This window comes from Equus przewalskii, chromosome 25 (genome assembly GCF_037783145.1).
Source record: "Equus przewalskii isolate Varuska chromosome 25, EquPr2, whole genome shotgun sequence".
In the NCBI taxonomy this organism is placed as follows: Eukaryota; Metazoa; Chordata; class Mammalia; order Perissodactyla; family Equidae; genus Equus; species Equus przewalskii.
Genome location: NC_091855.1, coordinates 45,613,619 through 45,634,637, shown reverse-complemented (window position 1 = coordinate 45,634,637; position 21,019 = coordinate 45,613,619). Strand labels below are relative to the sequence as shown.

At 59.8% G+C, this 21,019-nt stretch overlaps 1 protein-coding gene across 2 annotated transcripts; it reads right to left on the bottom strand.

Annotated features, from left to right (window-relative positions):
* Positions 1-14,553: 14,553 nt before the first annotated feature.
* On the bottom strand, positions 14,554-18,837 carry ZBTB42 (zinc finger and BTB domain containing 42). Of its 2 annotated transcripts, none has more exons than XM_070592859.1 (2): positions 18,644-18,837; positions 14,554-18,133 (listed from the first exon to the last, which is right to left on the bottom strand). In XM_070592859.1, exon 2 carries the CDS (start codon positions 18,114-18,116, stop codon positions 16,845-16,847), a length of 1,272 nt encoding a protein of 423 aa, XP_070448960.1. In that variant the 5' UTR covers positions 18,117-18,133; positions 18,644-18,837; the 3' UTR covers positions 14,554-16,844. The 2 variants fall into 2 exon arrangements, with proteins under 2 accessions (XP_070448960.1, XP_070448961.1); XM_070592860.1 differs by having other exon boundaries at positions 14,554-17,955; positions 18,644-18,776.
* Between the last annotated feature and the right edge of the window lie 2,182 nt (positions 18,838-21,019).

Here is a 21,019-nt window from a genome sequence, read left to right as displayed (position 1 = left end):
CGCCAAACCTCAGCTGTACGGTATTGTCCTCATCGGATCAGGTCTCCGGGAAGTGCTAAGCACACCAGATGTCCTGTCCAGGCCTGTGTGCCCAAGGGAGGGCAAGGAGCCTCATGGAATCTCAGGTGGCGACATTTCCAGGGGTCTAGCGATCTGGGGCGGGCAATGATCCCTCCCCCTAAAGTGCAGGGTGAGTTGCTACATGGCCCCCCCACCCCCACACTCGCTGAGACCCTTGGGAGCTGGAGGCAGCACATCGCCTTTTGGACGAGCCTCCCCAGCACGTTTCCTAAGTAACACACGGGCTCCAGGGTCGAGGGGGGCCCAGAGCGAGAGAGCACTCCTCTGGGGCCCGGCAGCAGTCCAGGCTGTGCTGCCAGCTGGGACTTAGGACCCACTGGGGTCCTAAGTGCTGCCTGCAGGGCCCGTAGAAGGTGGGGTTCTGTATGAGCCTCTGGTAAGCCCCCATGGGAGAATCACAATGAAGTCCCCTCGATGTCTGCAGCAAGGTCATGCTCGCACCAGCTGATGACATTCTCCGTCTGAGAGGCAGCCCCCAGCTTGGCTCCTGGGCTCTGAAGACCCGACCACGGGTCATGAAGCGACCGCACAGGCGGCTTGGCGTGGACCGGGGATGTTCGATAGAATGAAACATGCCCTGCAGCGTTCCTATCGTTGAATGAGGACACAGACGTGAGACCCGGCGCATAGGTCCAAAGGCGCAGGTGTTCACGTGAGCAGAGGCGGGTGCCTCCGTTGACATTGAGGCCTGCTGCTCAGATCATTCCCCAGGTGAGACACGTTATGGCCTCAGGGGGCACCTGGTTGGCTGGCTAACAGAAAAGAACTGAACTGGTTGACATAGGGGTCTGAGTGGCCAGCTGCCACCACAGCTGCTGCATCCCCCGCAGGGAAGGCCCCGAAGGACGGTGTGAAGGGCAAGCACGCAAATACCTGGAACACGGATCTACATGGCTTCGTGAGGTGGAGCGCCCAGGCAGGATGATTTGGCAGAAACAAGTTGGGGTGATTGGCGGCATGGAGGTTTGGGGAGGGGTCTTCTGATGAGTCACTTGAAATGGGCAGAGCGAGAAGATATTTGTGCTCCACGGAGATGCCCCCAGAAGGATCCCCTGCAGAGGAGGCTCTCCAGAATCAGTCGACAGAATAGTACCTCCTGCGGGTGTCAGTCAGCTCCCTGCCAAGGCACCCCAGGCCTGGCACAAGAGCAGGTGTGGTGGCAATCCAGGCTCTGCACTCACCCGGATTCTTCCAGCAGCTCTGACTGCTGGGTGGTCATCTCACCACCGCAGGGGCAAGGCCAGCGCCCCTGGTGTGGACCATTCCCCAGGGGGCCAGGATTGCTCTGCTCCGACAGGGGTGTTGGGGGTCTGCGGGCTCTGCAGCTCAGCAGGCTTCCAACTGGGGCACCAGATGCCGGTCTCCTCGTCCTGCAGGTGTTTCAACAGCACTTCTGAGCGGTCTTTTGGAGCACACCCTCACTCTGCTTCAGGCGCGATGGGAGGTGGCAGTCACTGCACCTGTGCACACTGCGCTCCTGTAAAGCCAAGGGCTCCCCCCACTTCTTGCCTCCCCAGTCCTCCCCGTAGGTGGACAGTGTGTGTGAGGATGGCTGCCACACTGGCAGTTCTGCTTCTTGGAAAGCGCAGAGGGAGGAGTCTGGCCCGGTGGTGCCATCTCCCTTCGGGATGCGCGCAACCTCATCACTCAGCAAATCCCACCACTCAGGACGGGGCTGCATGCCCGCCCACCCGCCCTCCCTTCCACTCGCATGGACACTGTCGTTTGGGGTGCTTAGTTGCTGTATCAGTGTCCCATGGCTGTGGTAACAACGTATCACAAACTGGGGGGCTTCAAAGAGTAGAAGTTCATTCTCGCACATTCTGGAGGCCAGAAGTCCAAAGTCAAGGCGTCGCTCCCTCTGACGGCTCCTGGGGAGGACCCTTCCTCGCCTCTCTCCTAGCTGCTGGTGGTAGCTGCCGGTCCTGGTGTTCCTCGGCCAGTGGCTGCAGCACCGCCATCTCTGCCTCCTTCATCACATGGTGATCCCTCCCTGTGTGTCTGGGTCCAAATATCCCTCTTTTTATAAGGACACCAGTCATATTGGATGGGCCCACTCTAATAACCTCTTCCTAACTTGATGACATCTGTAAAGACCCTATTTCCAAATAGGGTCACATTCACAGCCAGCGGGGATTAGGTCTTCAATATAGCGTTTGGGGGGACACAATCCAACCCATAACACTCGCAGCTAATAGGATCCCTTCTGGCGAGTTTAAGCAGAAATGGGTTTATAAGGAGCTGTAGGATGGCTCAGGGATCAGGTTAGGCTTCCAGGAACAGTGCCCAGACCGCCTGCCGGCACCGGTCTGGGTAAGGGATCTGCTGCCCCACCAAGCCCAGAATGGCTGCATCTCCATGGCAGCAGGAAGCGGACACCAGCAGCCCAACCCTAGAAAGATGCTGCCTTTGCCAGGACCAGATCCAGCCATACGGTCGCCCCAGCAGCCCACCGGGGTCCTGGTGTAGCAGCCCGTCACACATCAAGTCAGACATCTGCCACTAGAGGCCAGGGAGGCAGGGCGGCGTAACCCTTCTGAATTCTAAGTGGGAAAGACAGGATTCACATGTGGGAACGGGGGATATTCAACAGCCTGGGCAGCCCCAGGGACAGATGCCCACCACAGTGGTTAACTCCACCACCTTCTCCCCTTCTCGCTTTCACTAGAAACACTGGAAAAGCTTAGTGCCACTCTCCCAACTATGCTGCAGTAGCATTGGTCTTGTGACATAGTTCTGAGCAGTGAGATGTAGCTGGAGGCCTATTGGGGAGCTTCTGGGAGTGGTTTTTTTTTTTTTCATGATAAAAGAGAAAAAAAGACATCTCTGTCATGATGCTTTCCACCCTTCACCCAGCCTGGAACGTGGAAGTGATGTCTGGAGCTATAGCAACCTTCTGTGACCATGAGGGAAAGGCCAATAGGATTGCAGAAATGCTGGGCTGACACCTCTGGGCTGTGGAACTAACAGCCATGCCTGCCTCCAGACTTCTTGTTATGGGAGAAAAATAAACCTCTACTGATTCAAACACTGCACTTGTCAGAGTCTCTGCCATTTGAAGCCAAAATTGCTGATACACTAGCCACCCACCCATCCACCATCCATCCATCCATCCATCCATAATCCAACCATCCATCCATCCAGCACAGAGTTAACAAAGCTTTTAAGCAAAGGAGTTAATTTGCTTAAATTTACTCTAGTGAGTTTAAGAAGCAAGTTAAGTTTGCTTTTCAGAAAGGAGTGGAGGAAAGGACAGAGGCGGCATAGAGACCAACTGGAAGGTAGAAGTGGGAATGCAGATTAAGGAGTTTATTCCAGAGAGGTCACCTGTAGAAAGTCGTTTACTGTCAGGAGGAGGATTGGGGAAATGGAAAGTTTTGAAGGATTCCTAGATTTGAACCAAACCAAGCTCTCCCATGCGGATCCCACATGCACTAGAACCCTCTCAAATAGTGGTGGTTTTTCTCTTGGAGCTCACTATCTTAGCCTTTGGCGACAGAGTCAGAATTCTCCTCCATCCCACTGCTGCCTCCAAACCATTCCTCTGTCCGGGAGAGAAATTCACGCTCCACCTGGAGCCATCTCGGTTGCATCACCCTCTTCCCGCCCAGCCCTGGCCTGGTGAGGCCCAGGATGAGCCCAGCCAGGGACAAACCCAAGAACGTCTTCCCCAAGCTGGGCCCAGTCAGGCTGGTGGAAGGGTCCTATCTAGACAGACGAGGACTGGAAGAGCTGAGGAGGAAATGCAGACAGCCGTGGGTGCGGAGGGTCAGGCCCAGAGCACCCTGCCTGGAACCCAGGGCCGAGCAAGCACCAGACCATGTCGTGGCTCCTCATCGGGACGGCTGGAGCCGCACCGGGGAAGAGGAGGGCTCGACACCAGGTGTGAGGCCTCAGTGAAGCCACAGACTCGGCAGACCCCATCAAGTGTGCAGGCTGGGGTTCCCCCACATTCAGAGGGCGGACCCTAGCCTGCAGCTCACCGTGCCCCTCTGCCTCAGGGCCTGCTGTCACACTGGGTGGCCGCAGCGTGCGTGCGTGAGGATAACCCATCTCCCACGCCTCCCTACTCAAGCCCCCAATATTAAGTGACAGTGCCAGGCACCGATGGACATGCCAAGAAAGACAGGGGCCCTGCCCTCAGGCCGGCCACTGCAGGCCCGGGAGGAGCCCACCAGGAAGATCCCAGGGGAGCGGGCGCCGAGGCCCGGGCGCCGCCCGCCTGCGCGTGCTCAGGTAGCCACGCGGAGCGCGCAGGACGCGCGGGTGTCGGCAGCCCGCCCCGCCCCCCGGGCCACGTGGCAGCAGACGTCACAGAGGCGACACGTGATCCAACCCCCAGCGCCGGGGGGCGGAGCCCGCGGCCCCACGGCTCGCGTTTCCGGACGGGACTTCCCGGGCCGCTCGCGCGCCCTCCCACGTGACGCGAGAGCGCGGGGGGGAGGAGGGAGCGAGCATGCGCGGCCGGGGACCGCGACTTCCGGGCGCGCGGCGGGCCGGGGCGGGGGTCGCGGCTCTAGATCCTCCGCGGGGGCGTCAGAGAAAAGGGCAGGTCGTGAGAGCGAGGATGGGGCGTGAGACGGCGGGCCGGGCTTCGGACCCCGTAGCCCAGCTCCCCGGCCGCCCCGGCTCGAGCTGGAGGGGAGCCCTCGCCTGCAGGGATGACCAAGCCGGGCAGGAAGCGCCAGCACGGCCCGGGACGGGGACTCAGAGCGGAAAGGCCGGGCCGGGGCGCTCGGGGGATGAGGTCAGCGGGCGGCACGGGCCGGGCAAGGAGGAGATGGGATGTCCTTCCAAGAGAGGGGAGGGACCGGTGGGGATTGTAAGCCGGTAAGTGGTGTGAGCTAATTAATGCCCTTAGGAGGCCACTCCGGTCGTTGTGCGTGCGACACAGTCGTGACTTGGACTCGGGCGGTGGAGATGGAGCGATCCAAGGTAGCTGGTGCAGGCAGAACCTGCGGGACTTGCTGTGGAACGTGGGAGGAAGGTAGAGGAAAGAACCAAGGGGGCCCTCGGGGCTCTCAGCTTGAACGGCAGGCTCCCTGGTGGTCCTACCTAGCCAGTGGGGACAGCTGGTCAGGAACCGGTTCGTGGGGGAAGTCCGGATTTCCTTTGTGCTCCCGGAAGGTTCTCAGGAGATGTGCGGAGGTGCCGCCTGTGTGCCTCGACTCAAAGGGGAGCTCGTGGCCAGCAGCATCAGTTTAGGAGGCGCCAGCAGGAGAGGGCATCTGTCACATGGGAAAGGATGAGAGTCCCTAAGGAACGGGCATTAACAGAGAAACAGAACAGAGCCCGCCCGGGGCTGAGGAGTGCCAGCAGATGTAGGGATCCATGGAGGTGAGGAGAAAACCGGGAGAGGAGTATTTGAAGGAGGGAGTGGGCCACTGAGCAGAATGCTGCCAAGAGAACGAGTACCCAGCGCATGATGTGACAGCCTTGTCTGATGGCAACCTGCAGGCTGCTGGTTTCCCAGCAGTTTTAGTGGAGTGGGTTGCAGAGTAAATGGCAGCTCCTCCCTTGTAGTAAATGAACTGAGTCCATGTGGAACAGGGACAAGCAAAAATAGTCAAGAAAACTCTGAAAAAGAAGAGGAATGAGAGTGGCTAGCCTTGCCAGAGGTCAAAACATGTTATAAGGCTCGATTCAGTGCCGCCAGGGCACATGGCTGCAGGATAATATGGACAGAGCCGTGCAAGGGAAATGTCAGACATTCCAAGACACTAATGGGCATTTGTACATGACAAGGGTTGCTCTCGAGTCAGCGAAGGTGGAGATGGACATTTCAGTAGACGGTGTGGCTCGTCTGAGTAATGATGAGGTTAGATCCATACCTTGACCACATACAAGTTAAAACCAAAAGGACCAAAGATATAAATGTGAAAGAAGTGAAACCATAAAAATGCTAGGAGAAAAATGGTGAGTCCCTTTACATTGGAGTGAAAATGCCCAACAGGAAAATGGGCAAAAGACAAGAGTAAAGAATCGGCCCAAACAAAATAGGGATGAGCCCCAAGCAGAGGACAAGACATCTAACCTCACTCGTGATGAGAAATGCAAATTAAAGTGATACTGACACACCATTTTTCTTATCAGGTCTTGAAAAGTAAAGTTTGATAGTATACTGTAGTTGGCAAGATTGGGAAACAGGTCGGGGGTGAAGACAGGTGCCACCTCGCTGCAGGCAATCTGATGCTGTAACGGGATTGCAAATTCCATTTGTGGGAGTTTATACCTAATGCCTCCAGGGGCCAAACAATGCATGACCCAGGTTACTCACTATAGCATTGCTTGTAACAGCAGAAGTTTGGAACACCCCAGCATCCGTCTCCAGGAGACTGAATGTACGATGGTACAAACACTGAAACACTGCAGCTGTTCAGAAATAAAAGTCAAGGAAGTTTCTATGTGCTGATATGGAAAGATCTCTACAATCTTTTTTGTTTGTTTGTTTTGGTGAGGAAGATTGGCCCTGGGCTAACATGAGTTGTCAATCTTCCTCTTTTTTGTATGTGGGACGCTGCCACAGCGTGGCTTGATGAGCAGTGTGTAGGTCCATGCCGGGGATCCGAACCTGTGAACTCTGGGCTGCCAAAGCAGAGTACGCAAACTCAACCACTCCACCACCTGTCTGGCCCCTCTCTGATCTATTTTTAAGTGAAAAAGAAAAACCTACAGAACAGCATATACGGTATGCCACCTTTTGGGGTGATAATGGGGGGAAAAGAATATTTTCTTGTATTTACAAAGAGAAACATTGGAGAATATGTAAGACACAAATAGTGGTTACCTGAAGGCAGGGACCAACAGGGCCGGTGATGGGGCACAGAACAGGCAGGGAACATAGTCTGGAGGGAGCATCTCAATGTTTATCTTTTAATGACAAAGAATAAAGATTACGACACAATGCTTAGGGGAAAAGGAAATAGAAAGTACACAGAATTAACCAGTCAAGTGAGAAATCTTGCTGGAAAGAGCAGAAAAATGTAAGATGTGGGATAAAGGAAGAGGTTTTAATTTTAATCTGATTCATTAGAACTGGAAACTAATTGCTGGTGACATGACTCAAAATTTAAAAAGGGCCCCCTCTTCTCCCATCCTCCAGACACCAAGTTCTCTCCCCGTAAGTGACCAAGATTTCCAAGTTACCTATTTCTCTAACATCCTTCCAGAAATATTTTATACACATGCGAAAGTATGTGCACATAATTTCCCCTCTTCTCACACGTCCCTTTTACCACCCTCTGGAGATCACCCCGTACCACAGGCACATGCAGAGCACCTTCACTTTATGGCTGTGCATTATCTGGGTCAACGTGTGGACTGTGGCTGATTTCACCATTCCCCTCCGGCTCGTGGGCATTTAAACCTTTTCCAATATTTGCTCTGCCGACAAAGACCCTGACACATAAGTCGTTTTGCACATGTGCGAGCTGGTCTGCAGGATGGATTCCCGGAGCTCCTGGGTCAGAGCATTCGTGCCACTGTAATGGGGGCAGCAGTTACCATTTGCCCTGGGAATCAGACGAGGACCAGCTGAGACCCTGCCGCAGCCTCACCGATAAAGGCAGCTTCACAGTTATCTTTCCTGGTCTGATGCAAAATGGTCTCTCTGTGTATTTTTTTTTCCTGTAAACGTTTTATTATGGGAAGTTTTCAAACATACACGTCTTTTTAAGTACAGCAAACTCGCCCTGTGCCCCTCCTTCCAGCTTTCGTGCTGCATCTTGACCTCCCTCTGTTGTCCTCCCACAACTATTTTTATAGTCTTAGAGTACAAGTGTTGAAATGCACAAATCTTAACCGTAAATTTGGACAAATGGTTACAGGTGCATAGCACAGCCCCCTCTAAGACTCTAGAAATGTCCACCACCCCCCAAAATTCCCTCATGCTCTCTCTAGTCAATCCTCATTCTCCACCCGGAGGCAAGTGTGGTTCTGATTGTTCCCCCCGTCCATGAGTTCTCTGCTCTGGAGCCTACAAGTGAAGCCATGCAGGATGGGCTCTGTCTGCCTTCTGTCCCTCACGAGGGGACACTCACCCACGTGGCTGTTTCACCGCTCCTTCCCTTTCCGTGGCCCAGTAGCCCATGTGTCGTATTCTGCACTTAGTGTGTCCATTCTCCACTTGATGGACGTGCCGGTTGTTTCCAGTTTCTTGGTAACACGGATAAAGCTACTACCAACATTTGAGGTAGGTCCCTTTGTGGACACATTCCGTTTCTCTTGGATAATACGTAGGAGTGGAATTGTTGGGTCAAATGTCAGGTGTATATTTACCTTCCTAAGAAACTGGCGATCCGTTTTGCAATGGTTGTGCCATTTCTGAATTCCCACCGGCGGCATACGAGTTCCCCCTCTCCACACCCCACTGATGGTCCGTGTGGTCAGTCTTTGAATTTCAGAATGGGTGTGCAGTGGGGTCTCCCTGTGGTTTTAATTTGCATTCCCCTGGTGACTAATGATGCTGCACACTTTTCCATGTGCTGAGTAGCCGAGCCCGCAGCTTCCTTTGTGAGCGTCTGTCAGTCCGTTGCCACCAACATGCGTCTCACTGGCTGCAGTTTCTGTTTTCAGGGGTCGGCTCCTTTCCAGCTTCTGCCTGCTTTTACTCGTGCTCCAGGGCCTTCACATTGTTTTTCGAAACATATATATTTGCGTCCAGAATTTCTCATTGTCATCTGTGAGGGGTAGTCGGCGTGACCAGAGTTTCCACACGGTCTCCGCGTTTCTCTGTTACGCCCCCGTGAAGGAGGTGGAGCAGCCTTTCCCGAGTCCTAGAGCCCCTTGCCCCTCCTTTCCCTGGGCCGCACGGGGAGGGGATGTTTACATTCATCTGTGGTTTTACCGAGGAGTTTGACAGAAAAAGAGACCCAAGACTCAGGCCTGGGGGGCGGGGGCTGAGTAAAGAGGGGAGGGAGGAGGGGAGGCCCAGAGACGGTGGAGGGCTTCAAAACCGCAAGGCCAAAGAATGATTACCAGGCAGCCGCTTGACCAGGCACCCAGGGAACAGAGCTGGTGCTCGCGGCAGAGCCCAGGGCCGTGCTGGTATTCCTCGTGACTGTGAGTGGGAGCGGGCCTGAGGGGGACGAAGAGGCCGTGGCTGGGGTCAGGTGGGGGATGTGCTTTCCTGCAGGCGGTTGGGTGTCAAAGGCCTTGGCTGGCCACTGGAGGGGTGATGAAGAAGACAGAGCCGGAGCTTCTGTGAACGAGGGGAGACTTGGGGAGAATGCAGACAGCGGGGGTGGGGAGAGCCCGGCAGAGAGAGGAGGGGAGGTGGTTTACCTGGGGGCATGCGCCTCAAGGGAGCTGGGATTTCATGAGAGGCAATGAGGGGCAGAGCTGTCCCCACCTCCCTTCCTGGCCCTGGTTGGTGGGGGCGGATACTGCAGGGGAAGCAGAGTCTGGGAGGGAGAGCCAGGCGGGACAAGGCGAGGGGCCATTCTGGGAAGAGGGGGCCCAAAGGGCCTGTGTCCATCACACACCAGGAAGTCGGCGCCGGGATGGAGTGGGCAGGCGATGAGATTCAGGTGATGGGGGACTGCTGTGGAGGGCGTGGGCACATGGGATCGGGCCTGGGGGCTCCCGAGGAGGGCAGTGCTCCCTGAGCTGTGGCTCTGAGTACCAGGCGGCCTGGGGGATCGGGCAGCTGTGCCCGACTGCCTGTGGGCTGCCCAGCACATCAGAAGGCGAAAATGGAAATATTTGGAAAACTTATTGACAAGAAAACTGCAGCAGCAGGCCCAGATCTGGGCAGAGCCAGGCTGGGATCTGCTCCCCCCAGCCCCTAAGTCAGGGTCCTCAGGCCTCCATGCCCTTCTCAAACACCAAACGTATGCGTTGAACTGTGTCCCCCAAAATTCATATGTTAAAGTCCTAACCCCCTGGGACCTCAGAGTGTGACTGCATTTGGAAATAGGGTGTTTACAGAAGTACTCAAGTTAAAACGAGGTCGCTAGGGTGGGCCCTGATCCAATAGGACTAGTGTCCTTGTAAGAAGAGGAGATCTGGGGCCGGCCCAGTGGCATACTGGTTAAGTGCGCACGTTCCGCTTCAGTGGCCCGGGGTTTGCTGGTTCAGATCCCGGGTGCGGACATGTTACCACGTGGCAAGCCACGCTGTGGTAGGCGTCCCATGTATAAAGTAGAGGAAGATGGGCATGGATGTTAGCTCAGGGCCAGTCTTCCTCAGCAAAAAGAGGAGGATTGGCAGCACATGTTAGCTCAGGGCTAATCTTCCTCAAAAGAAGAAGAAGAAGAAGAGGAGATCAGGACTCAGACACGCACAGAGGGACGACCGTCTGAGGACCCTGGGGGAAGACGGCCATCCACACGCCCAGGAGAGAGGCCTAGGGAGTCACCCACCCTGCTGACACTTTGATCTTAGACTTCCAGCCTCCAGGACGGGGAGACAATGAACGTCGTTGTGTAAGCTGCCCAGGGGGTGCTGAGTGTCATGGCCGCCCAGGCAAACTCACAGAACCAATAAACAAATCACAAGGTGTGATACTGTGATTTGTAATGACCTGAGCCAGTACCTGGCACAGAGATCCTAATGCCCTTGGAATCCCCAGTGTTGAGAGGGATCACGGTGTCTTTTGTTATGTTAATGAGGTGACTTTTGGGCCCCACCCAAGGATGGGGCTGGATGCCAGGGCCACCAACCGGGAGGTTCGGGGGTTGAAACTTTCAGTTGGACTCCCTGACTCGGGGAGGAGAGAGGAGAGCATCAGCCACCTGAGGCCAATGATTTCATCAATCATGCCCACATAGTGAAGCCTCCATAAAACCCCAAAGGACGGTTCAGAGAACTCGCGGGCTGGGGAACACGTGGAGATTTGGGGGAGTGGTGCCCTAGGAGAGGGCATGGAAGCTCCGAGCCGTTCCCCACACCGGGCCCTGTGCATCGCTTCGTCTGCTTGTTCTGAGTTACATCCCTTCACACTGGAGCGGTGATCCAGCAGATAGTTTTCCTGAGTTCTGTGAGCAGCTCTAGCAAATTAATTGAGCCCAAGGAGGGGGTCGTGGGAACCTTGGAACTCAAGCCGGCTGGTCAGAAGCACAGGGGACAACCTGGACTTGGGACTGGCATCTGAAGTGGAGGGGGCAGGCTTGTGCCCTTAACCTGTGGGATCTGACGCCGTCTCCAGGGGGTTGGTGTGAGAACTGAGGTACTGAGGTGAACTCAGGACACCCAGCTGGTGTCGGAAGATTCCTTGTTGGGTGTGTGGGACCCCCCCCCCCCGACACACACACAGTGGAATTGGGTCCAGAACCTCATTTACAAGCCCTGCCTTCTGCTGAAGAAGGCAAAGGTATGGGTTTCTCTTTACTCAGGCTTCTGTTCAAATTGGTGAAAACAAAACCATTTGGGTCCAACTCGGGGAAGGGAGCCCCTCTCCCCGCTAGATCCACTGACTCTCTGCGGGGTCATCTGCTGCCAGGCTGGAGCTGGGTGGGTGGGCGTGCCTGGACACTAAGTCCGCCCAGCTGGTTTCCTCTGTGAACCGCCTCCCCGCCCTGCCCCTGCCGCCCTCTCCCTCCATCCCCACAGCTTTTTCGGCCACCACCCCCCACCCCCCCGCCCCAAAGTCTGGAACTGCCAGCCCTCCAGCCAGCTGTCCCCAGACTCCTTGGCTGCCGCGGTGCCGTCCACCGCACATCAGAACCTGCTGGGGGCTGGCCAGGGACAGCTGCAGGAGTGGACTGGGGGGAGGATGACGCCCCGGGGAAGGCAGGCAGCTCCCTGAGGAGGCCAGGGCACCACAGCATCGCTCCTCAAGCTGCCCTCGCCCACAAGCCCACACAGCCAACACCCCTGGCGTGGGCTCGGCCTGCTCTGCGGAGCGCTGGTGCCAAAGCCCTCGACCCTGGCTGCCCTTCTGTCTCGGGGAAGTCCCAGGGCAGGTGGGCAGCGTGGCGTTCGTCATCAGGAGCAGCAGCACTGCCGTCACTTAGAGGCCACTGCCTGTGTGCCCACTGGACACTACCCCACTCACCCCTCAGCGGCTGTCCACCATCATTCCCATTTTACACATGAGAACACTGAGGCGGGAGAGAGGAAGTGACCTGGGGACACGGGACAGGAGCTTGTGGGACAGGGACAGGTGGCCCTCCCTGCAGGTCACCACGACTGGCAAAGGAGGGCTTCTTTCCAGGCTGGTGCTGGGGAGCCCAGGTGGTGTGGGTGGGGAGGGCGCAGACCTATGTGCCCGCGTTCTTCTGTGTCTAGAGGGGGTGGAGGGGGAGGAGGAAGGAAGCGGTGCTGAGAAAACCCCTGGACTTGAGGGCTGGAGGGGAGGAGGAGCAGACACTGAAGCGCCCGAGGTGGAGGTGCCCCCTCCCCCAGGCCTCCCAGCACAGGGACAGTCAGGCACTAGGTGGGGGGGGGGGCGGTAAAGGAGGAAGGGGAGGAGGGGAAAAAGTGTGGAGAAAGGGGAGGAGGAGCAGGGGCGGGAGAGTGGGGCATGGAGGAGGGGGAGCAGGAGGAACAGGATGGGGAGGGGGAGCAGGAGGAAGGAGAGGAGAACAGGAGGGAAGAGGGGAAGGTGCGGGAGGAGTAGGGGGAGGAGAGGGAGGAGGAGGAGGTGGTGGAGAGGGGGGAGTGTGGTGGAAGTAGAGTGATGACAATGGCAGTGCAGGGCCTGGGTGGATTAGAAGGGAACAAAGACGGACCGAGGGGGAAGAGAAGCACAGAGGACTGGGGCAGAGGCCATGAGGCTTGAGCACCACCCTGCCAGGTTGGGAGGGCAGGCCCCGGAGCCTTTTCTGTTCCTGGCGTGTCTGTCCTAAGGCTCCTTGGGGTGTGTAGGCTGAAACTCCCTCACCAGGGAAGGCTGTGGCACCAGGTCCAAATACAGGGAAGGAGAGAGGCCAGGTGTGTTGGGGCGGGCAGCTAGCTGACCTAAGGGCAAGGGGCAGAGGAAGTGGGGGACAGAGACCTGAGGCTGGCCAGGACTGCTCTGACTTCTCCCTGCTTCAAAGCCACCAGCTTCCCCAGGGTCCCCCAGCCATCACTCACCCACACCTGCTCACCCATGACCTCTCGCCCTGGGGCCTTTGCACTGGCCAGCCCTTGGCTTGGGGTTCCCATCTCCATGCTGTCCACGTGGAGGCCCCTGAGAGCTCAGCCTGCTGGGGAGCCTTTGGGACCCCTGCTGCCCCAGAGTCCACCCTCTGCACTCCCTGTGGGCTCTTCCTGACTGCCCCAGGGCCTCCGGCCGCGGAGGAATGGGGCTGACAGCTTCAGTGCTCAGAGCGGTGCACAGCTTGGCAGAGCTGGGCAGCTGGGATGGGCCCTGGAAGCCCCCTCCCCTGGTTGGCCCCTCTGCCCAAGGGGCCTTGCGACAGCCCTCGGCCCCTGCCTGGTTGGCATGGCAACAGCCTCCTCCCAGGTTCTGAGAAGGCCCTGGGCTGAGTCATGGGCCCAACTGGGAACATGACAGGGCCTCCCTGCAGGACAGTGGCTCGGGTCCAGGAGGAAGGCTCCGCTGGAGGCAGGCTGGGCTGGGGGAGGGGAGGTGCCAGGTCCCACCTCCCAGAAGCAAGGACTTGCATTTGGGGTCAGGATTGGGAAGGCCTCAAAGGTTGGCTCAAGAACCAGCAGCCCTTCCAGCACATCTCTGCTAGGCCAACCTCTGGGGACCCCTCGGCAGGCATACCCCCCTACTGCCCTGCCCCTGGGGGTTTGCCCGGGTCCCTCCTCGCCTTGGAGGGAGCTCTGGTGAGGATGAGGCTTGGGACACACATGAGGCGGTCTGTCCATCTGTCCCAGGCCTAGTGACGAAGGCACAGTACAAGGGAGGGCTCAGGCTGACACCAGCTTCATGCCCCCACGCAAGGGGCAGGTGCTGGGAGGCCCACCCACACCCGCCTGTCACCTGCCCAGCCTGACACCCTCCCGAGATCAGGCAGGGCCCCATGGGTGAGGGTGGGGCAGGAGGGACACAGCCCCTCCAAGCCCGCCCTCCTCTTGCCCAAACCCTGGCCTCTGGGGGCCCAGTCCCCCTGAGTGAGGTGGGGTACAGATGAGGTGTGGCGGGAAGGGAGATGGGAGCGAGGGGAGTTGGGGTTGCCTCTGTAAGACAGGACGGAATCCAGGAGCACAGGGTCGGGAGGCCTCAGATCCAAGCCCCAGGGCCCGTGGCTGCTCAGCAGTGTCTCCCTTCCACCAGAGCAAGAAGCCACGAGGCCTCCCACCTGGTTCCAGCCTGCACTCTGCCCTCCCAACACAAACCTGTCCCCCTGGGATGCCTCTCCCCCAAATCAGGACGGGGGGGCCAACCTGGGGAAAGAGGATGTGCCACCCGTCCACAGCCCTGCCCGGCCCATCCCCCCACAGGGCACAGCAGGTGGTGGCATCTGGAACAGGGGCCCACCTCTCCCACCCCAAGCACACCAGCCCAGCAGTGCCCGAGCTTGCGGCACACACTTGGAGACACGCACACTCCCGGCCCCAGGAGGAACCACGGCCATCCCCAGCTGCGGTGCGCTTTATTACCACTGGCATCATTAGGACGACGGTGGGAACACAGGAAGACAGCACTCATTTCCAAACTGCCACAGCGGGCAGGTGCGTGCGAGCAAACGCAACCTCCCGCCAAACTCCGAGCTCCAACGACTGCCCTCAGGGTGACCTGGAGCCAGCCCCCAGGGGCAGAGCAGAGGGAGACCTGGGGGCAGGCGGCTGGGCTGGCCCCGGGAGGGAGGACCCCACCTAGCAGGTTCCGCCCAAAATACATCTACACACCTCTGCTACACGCCCCCACACAGTTAGTGTCTTAAATATATATATATGTATTTCATCTGACCTGTGTCGGTTATCAAGTTAAAAACTGACCACTTCTCTTTACATTAACTTCACAGTAACTGTTTCCAGAAGACAATGAATCCAGTGTTGATAGCTCAGGGCTTCCTGCCCCAGGAAAGTAAGTTTCTTCCCCATGGAAACCCCATGGGGAAAACCAGGGCTGCTGCCACATCTCCAGGGATGGGCGGCACGGCTGCCACGGCTGCCAAATTGGCTGGGACCTTGCCATATGTTGGACACACACGCACACACACGGACACCCGATCGTGCCAAGCCTGAGGTCCCAGCAGCCCTTCTGGAGGTGGGGTGTCCCCTTCACCCAGTGCTCTCTGTGGTCCGCAGGCAGCCCAGGGCCTCTGAGCCCCGAGTATCACCAAAAGGCGCTGTGCCATGAGGCTGGCCACATGCCCACCAGGAGAGTGAGGCGCGCAGGGAGACGAGCCGTCTGTCCACCTGCTGCAAAGGCCAGTGGTCCCTTCACTCCAGACAGGGCAGAGGAATAAATATGACATCAAGTGTTGTCAGGAGGAGAGATAATAACTTAAACTTGGTGGACTCTGTCCTCAGTGCCACTTCCAGTTAAAGCAGAAATAGCCCCCATGGTCTGAGGAATCCAGGAGTCCCAGTGGTTCTGCCACCTGCAGGACCCGTGGAAGCTGGGCAGCCCCCCTGTGCCCACCCCTTGGCCACAACTACTGAGGTTCCAGCAGTGGGATGTGCCCAGTGAGCAGGCGGGCAAGGAGGGTGACCGAGCCAACTGCATGTGCGGCAGCCCTGCAGGGTCCAGGAGAGCCAGCCTCCCAAGGCTGTGGGTGAAGAGGGGGGCTGGGACCCCAGGCAAGCAGCCGCCTGCCCTCCCCGTCCCCTTTCTCGACGATGGCCACTTTCACCCTCACCCCACTGTAAGGCAGGGAGAGCCTGCGAACAATACTGCTGGTAAAGAGAGCAGCCTCTGGCTCCCTGCTTGGCGCTCTGGAAATGACCAGCAGCTCCACAGAGACCCCGAACAGGAGAAGGACCCTGAGGGTGAGGTCCACCATGGCCCAGCTGTAGCCTGTGGTACTCCAGGCAGATGGCTGCATTCTCAGGCCCCCTTGGCTCACCCTGGGGACCCTGAGGCGCCCTGGACCCTGTGTGCAGGCGGGGAAGTAGCACAACCCATTGCCCACAGGCAGACATCTGGCAACCTCGGGGAGGCTCTTTCTGCATCTAGAGAATCATTTCCAAATCCCGACTTTCTTTGCTCCGAGTTACAGTGCGGTCAGGATCAAAAGCTCCAGGACACCCACCTCCCACCCCAGGGCTGGTAACTCCGGAGCCACTCAGCTTCTGGCTGGCTCTGCTCCTGCCACGCCGGGGTCCCCACGGGGGGCTGCACCCCTCTGCAACACCAGCGGTGCGCTGATGGCCCCTGCTGGCACTCAGAGTGCCCGGGGCCTCCCCCGCACGGCTGCTGCTGCCACCCAGCAGGAGTGACCCGTTCTGTCCAAGCCCCGTCAGGGACTCACACCAAGGCCTCCGGCGACGTGTGCATCCTTCACCACGTGTGGGGCCAGGCTCAGAAGGGGACCCCTGAGTGTGCAAGTGAGGTGGTCTGGGAAGCTCCAGAGGGAGGACAAATGTGCTGCCTTGCCCCGAGAAGCCTGGGCCCATGCTTGTGGGCCCTTCCGACACCCCTTGGAACTGGCAAGAGGGGACAGAGAGGAAGACAGCGTCAGGTGAGGGCACAGCCTGGGGACAGGAGTGAGTTGGAGAGTAGGCATGGAGGAGGGCTGCCCGTGTCCCTCGGGGTCACCGGGTCGGGGCCACGTTCCAGGGGCAGCAGGATTCTTTCTGGTGGGCAAGCCCAGCCTCAGGGGCTTCCACCAGGCTGAGCGCCCAGTCCCTTGCTCTCCATCCCAGTGCCCCTCTGGGGAGGTCCCGCCCCTCCCTTCCATCCTCAGCCCCACAGGGACGCGTCACACCAGCAGGGACTTGACCAGGCCACAGTGGAACTTGCGGACGTGGCGGTAAAGGTCCCCGGACTGCGTGAAACGGCGCTCACACCAGCGGCAGGCATGCGGCTTCTCACGGGTGTGCACCACGGCGTGGCGGCTCAGGTTGTGGGAGTACTGGAAGCTCTTGCCGCACTGCACACACGTGTAGGGCTTCTCGCCAGAGTGTGTGCGCTCGTGCCTCTTCAGCGTGTACGTGCAGGAGAAGGTCTTTCCACAGAGCGGGCAAGTGGGCACGGCGCCGTCGGGTGAGACTCGGGCCCGGGTGCCATCCCGCTCGCGGAAGTGGCCGCTGAGGTGCAGCTGCAGCACGTGGGCGCTGGGGAACAGCCTGCTGCACAGCGGGCAGAGGCAGAGGTGCCCGGCAGGCCCCAGCTCCGCCCTGCTTGCTCCCCGCTGGGCATCCAGCTCCAGCTGCCCGCTGTCCGCCATGCCGACAGGCAGCGGCTCCAGGCCCCCTGCCTGGCACTCAGCTGCAGGAACACAGGGTGGCTGCAGGGGGCTGTGGGGGCTCTGAGGGCTGCTGCTGTCCTCCCGTTCTGACACTGAGTCCGGCTCATCCTTCACTAGTTGCTGGGCCCCTGGCTGCATCCGGCCGCAGGGGGGTGTCTGGAGGACGAAGGGTGGGTGGACCAGCTCTGGCCTCGGGCTGGGCTTCACTGACAGGTCCAGGGCCAGGTCTGACTCTCCTGGGGCCTGCCAGGGAGGAGGTCCCAGTGCTCGTGGAGGGAGGGCTGCTTTGACCCCAGCCTGGGGGAGCCTGGCCTTCTGGGCAGCTGGGCAGAGCTCTGGCGTCCAGGTGGGCAGGGAGTATGGGGACTGGCCAGGCGGCTCTGCTCCAGGGGCGGGCGTCTCCGGCTGCAGCGCGTGGTCCTTCTCCCTGAGCCTGCCCTTGCAGACCTTGACGATGTCGTACATGTGCAGGTAGCTGGCGGCAGCCAGGACGTCCTCGACCGGCAGGCTGCGCAAGTCCAGGCGGCCCTCATACATGAAGTTCAGCAGACGGCCGAAGGCGGGCGCCGTGACAATGTCGCCGTTGAGCCGCACCGTGTCGCGGCTGCCCGCGGGCCGGTCCCTATAGAAGAGATGGAAGTAGACGCTGCACGCGGCCAGCACGGCGCGGTGGGCCGGGAAGCGCGCGTCGCCCACCAGCACGGTGCAGTCGCACAGGAAGCCCAGCTCGCGCTGCTGCCTCAGGCGGCCCAGCAGCCGCCCGCCGTGCTCCGGGAACTCCATGCCGCCGCCGTCATCACCTGGGCATAGACGGGACGCCCGTGAGCGCGCCTGGAGACGCCGCGGCCGCCGTTCACCCCCGGCCGCCCGACGCGCCCTTCCCGGGGGCAGGCAGGGCGCAGAGAGGGGCGCGCGGCGCTGTGCGTAACCGCCCGTCCCGAGCCGCCCTGGGCACCTGCCTCGAGCAGGAAAAACTCGATCGAAAGTAAACAGAAGCCGCTGCCGCGGGGGCGGGTCCCGGGGCGCGGGCAGAGGGGGCCAGAGCAGCGAGAACCTGCGCTTGCCTCCGCCCGGGGAGCCCCTCCCTGCCCGGGCGCCCCTGAACTTCACTCTCGGGCTGCCGCCCGCCGCGTCCCCCGACGCCGGAGTCGCCGCCGCCTCCGGCCCGCGCCTCCACGCCGCCTCCAGCTGCCGCCCGGCCCGCCAGATGCCGCCGCCGCCGCTGCGGGCCCCATTTATGGCAGCGCGGCCGCGGGGAGCGGGCCAGCGAGCGGGGCGGGCAGAGCCAGGCGCCCGCCCCCCGCGCTCACCTCCGCCGCCCGGAGCTCCTCTCCGGCCGCCGCTCGCGCCGCGCGCCCTCCCCAGTGTGGTACCGGCGCGCGCGGAGCTACGGGCAGCGCGCCCCGGCGGGGAGGGCGCGGGGACGGGGAGGGAGCCGGGCGGGGCGCGCTCCAACTTGGTCGGCCCGGCACCGCCCGCCGCTCGCCCCGCCCCGGAGAGAGCGAAACTCGGGGCGGGGGCTGGAGGGGGCGGGCCGAGGCGACTTCCCGGAGCGACGGAACCGCTGAGGTCACTCTCGCCGCCCCTTCCCTGTCCGCCCCGCCCGGCCGGGCCCCGCGCGCCACCAGCTGGGGCGCTGGGGTGGGAGCGGATGCGGGGCGCGGCGGGGAAGGGGGCTGTCTCGCGATACTTGCCGCCTCGGCTTCGGTGTCCCCCCCACGGGGTGCCAACTGCGCCCGTCTGCTAAGGGACCCTTTCTGAAGACCAGCTCCTTTCCCGGCCCGCGCTGGGGCAGTCACCTGAGGGCTCAGCCGGGATCACGGCCTCCTCGCGGGGCGCTGGCCCTGGGATGGAAGAGGGGCACATGAGGGGAAAGTCATAAATTTTGAAGATGTGACACTCCCTTCTTGGTTGAAAGCCTCTTCTTAATTTAAGTTAATTTAGATGGGGCCCTCTTCCAAACACACAAGCTGGATCTCGACCTTGGAGTCCAGAACAGGGCACTCTCACCCTCTCAGCAGACCCTAGCTCAGTGTTTGCTGGGGTCCAGGCATACGGAGCTGAGTGCCGGAGAGGCCCCGGGACAGGGCACATCCCAGCAGACGTGGCAGGGCGCGGGGGATAAACGCTGTGATAGAGGGGGGCCAAGCACCACCAGAGCCCAGAGCAGGTGGGAAAGGATTCAAGGAGGGGGAAGACACTGTGAGGGGCCAGGTTGGCAAGCTGGGGACAGGGTATTTCAGGTGCCAGAGCACCGTGAAGATGGGAGGGGACAGGTAGGTCTGCAGGGAGATGCACACAGCCCAAGAGACATGGAAGGCAATCATCTTGGAGAAGCTGGGGCCCCCAAGGTGGGTATCTGGCTGGCTGCAGTCTTTTCCCAGGGACACAAGGAATGGTGCTGCCCTGGATGGAGCAGGACTGCGGCCCTCTGGACCATTGCTTGCTGTACCTTCCCGACAGTCCCGTTAGTTAGAAGCCCTTGCTACTACACCTGCGTTGGTGGGGCAGGTTAGGTAAGGTGCTTAGCACACAGCAGGCACTAAGTCGCTGAACCAGGATTCCAAGCCCAGCAGGCTCCTGAACTCCCACCTGCACTGTCGGGCAGCCCTGGAGATGCAGGACGGGCTGGGGAGGGGGAGCCCCAGCCAGGAGCAGAAAGGAGACCTTGATTAGGGGGCGGGGGTGGGGGTGGCACTGGGGGAGGGCCTGGATGACACAGGATGGGACAACAGTAGGCCAGGTGTACGTGGGCAGAGGAAGCTGCAAGAGGAGTGGGGAGCCCTCCAGCCGTGCTCCTTGACGCTCCCGAGGTGTAAGTGTGAGATGGTGGAGGGGCAGCCGTCCAGGGGTCCTGGTCAGACCTGGTGGGCTGGGGGCCTGAGGAGTGGCCCCAGGCCCTGGAGCCCACCACAATTAGGATCTAAAGTCTGTAAGAAGGAAAGCCGCGTTCTTGCCCTAGAAAAGTATTCCTTGTTTGTCTGAAATTTAAATTTGACTGGGTATCCTGTATTTTTTGCTTCTTAATAAACCTGGCAACTTCAGTGTGGAGCTCTGGACTCACCCTGCACCCAGCCACTGAGACATCCCTGGCTACTGCTGCCCTTCCTCTTGGGATCCCTTCTGAGAAGGGCCACCCCTCCACCCCCTCGCCAGTCCCCAGCAGGAGGAGCTGACTTCGAGTCCGGTCAGAGTGAACCCAGAGGTCTTGCCAGCGTCAGAGCTCTGCCCCTGCCCCCTCCCAACCTCGGGCATGACCCTTAACCTCCTTGAACCTTAATATCCTCATCTGCAAAATGGGCAGATTCACCGCAGGGCCTGGCCCAAAGCAAGACCTCGGGGTCTCAGGCAGCAGTCCCCTGGCTCTTCCCACTCCTGTCTCTGCTCCACCAGCCCCCCGAGAGTGGTTTTTCCTGACCACCCTGCCAAGGTCCCGCGAGCCCATGTTCTCCATTCCTCATCCTTCTCCAGAGCATGCCCCGTGCCATGTGCCCATGCCATTCACGGCTCCCCCGCAGTACTCTTGGGGCTAAGGAGCCGGCTGGGCACAAAGTGGGGTTTAGTCAATGTCTCTTGCATGAATGCATGGTGTGGCTTCTGTGAGGGACATCCACTGGGTGCTGCCATCTGAATTCCCACTGCTCTGTGGCACCACATGTGCCCATTGCAGCCTCCCTGGGCAGGAC

Coding starts and splice junctions, on each gene's coding strand:
- ZBTB42 (XM_070592859.1), bottom strand. CDS start 18,116: ATGGAGTTCCCGGAGCACGGCGGGCGGCTGCTGGGCCGCCTGAGGCAG.